The sequence below is a fragment of the Theobroma umbraticum genome, unplaced genomic scaffold (assembly GCF_002168275.2).
Source record: "Theobroma umbraticum cultivar Fairchild unplaced genomic scaffold, ASM216827v3 scaffold_2.0, whole genome shotgun sequence".
NCBI classification, from domain to species: Eukaryota; Viridiplantae; Streptophyta; class Magnoliopsida; order Malvales; family Malvaceae; genus Theobroma; species Theobroma umbraticum.
The window spans coordinates 1,636,867-1,640,792 of record NW_018397277.1 but is presented as its reverse complement, the minus strand read 5'-3'; the positions used below and the strand labels follow the sequence as shown (position 1 = coordinate 1,640,792).

General features: G+C 36.2%; 1 protein-coding gene across 1 annotated transcript; it reads right to left on the bottom strand.

Annotated features, from left to right (window-relative positions):
• Positions 1–2,090: 2,090 nt before the first annotated feature.
• LOC110427634 (transcription factor MYB62) lies at positions 2,091–3,768 on the bottom strand. Its single transcript, XM_021443172.2, has 3 exons — positions 3,402–3,768; positions 3,156–3,285; positions 2,091–3,039 (listed from the first exon to the last, which is right to left on the bottom strand). Exons 1-3 carry the CDS (start codon positions 3,562–3,564, stop codon positions 2,388–2,390), a joined length of 945 nt encoding a protein of 314 aa, XP_021298847.1. The 5' UTR covers positions 3,565–3,768; the 3' UTR covers positions 2,091–2,387.
• Positions 3,769–3,926: the final 158 nt, after the last annotated feature.

Here is a 3,926-nt window from a genome sequence, read left to right as displayed (position 1 = left end):
ATCACCCACGGACGGATCAGGATTTCATGTTTAACAAAAGATGAATATTATAAAATTTATTAATTTCTATAATTAACTATAAATAGGTGGACATGTGATAATTGTTTAAATTCGTTCGTGAAATTTAAAATTTTCATTATTACTTTATAAGATATATCTCATGGTTAAATTTCAAAGATTAAACACATTCTTCTGTATTTCCTAATATCTTGATCTTGTTTAAATGTAAATATACGTTTATTTAATTTACTCTTTTTCTATAAGTTTAAAAACTGTACAAGGGTTTTGCGAAGAAATTGACAGGGGTTTATGAGATGATGGCATTAAGGTTACAAATTCTATTGAACAATGAAAAATGAATTTGTAAAGAAAAAGAAAAAAAAACTTGTGGACAAAGGAGGCGTTAGGTTGAATATTTATTAGTAAGAGCAGTCCATTAATTAATTAAGTTAGACTTTTCAGAGAGCAACGGTGTCATTTCAAGTGGTATTAGTCTTCCTCTCTTAGTCATAGTCATCTCTGCAGCAATCTCTTCATCATATATTATAAATAATTTGATTTAACAAGGCAACAAAATCTGCTTCTGTGGCTTCATCTACCTCAGAAATTGTCCTAACGTTTGCAAGGCGGCAAATACTATTTATGCTTTAGCTGTATCTAGTTGTTCAACACATTTCCCCGTTGATTAAGCATGGGTTGAACACAACAGGGTAAGAGAGTGTAGATGTTACAGTTGGACTTGATTTTAGTCAAAAGGCCGAAAGAAGGTATCATAACAGTGCAACCAGTGGGTAACTATACAGCTCCTTCTGAAGAAATTAAAAAAATAAATAAGATTTTAGGTCTTGACGAATTCAGGTAGAGTTAAACATTCAAGTGAAGTGCATGAAGAAGAAGCTACCTTGCATATTATTCAATTTAGTTTTTGTTGCTATACGAATTGCATTATAGTCTATATGCAGGAAATTTTGATCTAATATATTGTCAGCCCAACCTGACATAATAATAGGTAGTATAATTATTTTTGTTATGAAAATTATCTGAGAAACAATCAAAATAAAATCTAGAATATTCACCAACATTACTCGATAACAAGGTGTTTCGTCTCCTAAGTCACTACTCACTCTTCTAAACTTTGAAAACCCACTCTTATAAAATAAAAGCCCAGTTAACACTAATTGTGGATAAAAAGTTTAAAATTATATAACTATTTAATGTTGTACACAAATAAAAATATTAATAAAACAAGATTTAGAATTCTAAGTAACTTAAAACTTAAAAGTTTCAAACTTCAATAATTATTAAGATGGAATTGACATTAAGACAAAAATTTGTCATCTATTTTAGCTTGGTCTTAAAAACTCCATAAATTCTCCTTGCCCCCCATTTTTTCTTTTCTTTTGGGTTTATATGTTTGAGCTATGAGTGACGACAGTATCTGTGGCAGTAGTGGTGTAAATTTTGGAGAGGCAGATAAGTTGCATATTGCTTGGAAGAGTGTGATACCTTTTGATATGAGCCATAATTAACCCAAAATAGGTCCAAAAGAGATAAAAGACATTATTACTCTTTCCTTTTCTTGACTTTTACATGTAATTCAAGTCGGTACCAAACTTAGGTTCGGATTAATCCTTTCATTGTCGTGTTGTGCAAAGCCAATCTAAAATTATTTTGTTGGTAGAAGCCAATCATCTCTTTACTTAATTAGGATACTAATTTCTCCACAATTATTGGAAAATAGTAGTATAACTTTTTTCCACTTTATCTCCTGTTAAAGGCGACGAGAGTGCTTGGGACTTTATATTTGTCAAAGAACCGAATTTAACTATTCCCACACCCTTTTTACGTAAAAAAGGGAGGAAAACAAACGACTATTCCCACTCCAAACCCCAAACCCTTCCGGTTGTAGTTTTCCCGAGTCCTAACTAGCATATAATTGTCTCGAAAAAAATTAGATGTGACTCCACTCTTGATCTTATAAGTTGTCATTTCTGTCCATCATTTCCTCGAATTGACTACACCATTGAAATTCTTCTCCTCCTATCTTTTAGTTATAGCGTTGGATGGGTCAAGGAGCAATCGATTTGATTTCCTACTAGAAAATTTTGATCATAATATCCATATAAGAAAAGATAAGTCTTAATCAATATACAGTGCTTTCCAACTGTAAAAACAATAGCAGTAGTACATACTACATGGATAAATTCTCCACGAAAATCACTTTCTCCTTATGACGATGGGTCATATTTGCACAGTATTAAACTTTCACACACCATTGATTCCGATGTGGATCAGCATGATTTCTCAGTCAAATTGACATGTGGGGTGGAGCCTTTCGATTTCCAGGATCATTAGACTTTAAGTTCCCCGGCCCCTGGCTAGTTGCCCTACTCTCCCAACTCCCTGAACTGCCATATGTCATCCATGTTCCATAAAGTATCTGTCATCTCATTACAGATCCAATTGCCTTCGCCCATCTGGCATTCCGATGGCGATCCTTCGTAGGAGCCCACGGCTGACATGGATGCCAGGCTGAAACCCTCCATGTCATAGCCACTGCTGTCAATATTGTAACTTGCGTTAACAATTTGGTTATTGTTGTAGACAGTAGCATGGCCATATACATTTGGACTTGTTAGGTGTTCAGGAATTTCAGTCTGCTCTGAAGTGTTGATGAAATCTGTGGGATAAAGACTTTGGCTAGTGACTGAACTTGAATTTTCAAAGGAGTGATTTGATCTGTCTGTGATTTTGTTTGGAAGTGGGGAAAATGTTGACAATGAAGGGATGGCGCAGTCCAATAACTGATCAGAAGGAGCCGAGTTTTGGGAGCTCATTTCTTTCAGAGAAGAAGAAGAGGATGTCTGCTCCACTTTTTGAAGCAATGTTGGCATCCAAAAACATCGAACTGCTTCAAGGAATTTCTTGCTGTTAGACTCAATATTAAGTTGGCGTGCCTGTTTCTGCACCCTTGTTCTCCAGTAGTTCTTGATTTCATTATCTGTTCTTCCTGGAAGATGTTGTGCAATTTTTGACCACCTAGAGAAGAAACAAAATTTGGGAGAAATGTCTGGTCATTAATAAACAATGATAAACACAAAAATGCACCAATATAAATATGTTAAATCAAATGTTAATACAATCAGATAAACTACCTGTTTCCCCACTTGGAATGAAGTTCAAGGATCAAGAGCTGCTCCTGAGGCGTCAGGTTTCCGCGCTTAATGTCAGGTTTTAAATAATTCAGCCACCTCAATCTGCAACTTTTACCAGTTCTCCTGAGACCTGACAAGTTAAAGGTGGATCAATGACAATACAGGATACAACTGAAGAAAAAGAGTAAAGATTGGTGAACACCAATTAATTCCACTTGTTCAATAAAATGATTACTGTTTTGGTACCTGCACATTTTGCCAACATATTCCAACGACCTTCCCCATGGCGAGCAATGTAATGGGTTAGGAGAGTATCCTCTTCAAGGGTCCATGGCCCTCTTCTCAGCTCACTGTCATCTTCACTAGGAGGGCACATGCCCTTTGTAACAGGAGGCATCGCTGATCTCATATTTTGTTTATGTGGGCGTGTGTGACAGACGGAGGCTCTGGCCCTTGGCCTTGGGTCAAGGTTTTCAGTTTTTGGCGGTGTTAAAAGGATCTAAGCTATTATTATAGCGATGAGAGTGAAAGTACCAGGCAGACTGAAATTTATAGGCTTCCAGGGTCTAAAACAGGGTTCAAACCACACCTAGAAAACTAGAAAAGCACATACCGCCATTGGAGTTTCTGCACATGCCCATCAGCCTTTATATAGAAGCCGAAGAATTTTCTTAGATGGAGTTGGTATCATTTGTACAATAGCCTATGAATTATAGGCTGCAAAGGTGGCAAAGCCGAAACAGTCGCACAAATGGGCCCTCTCATGGTCAT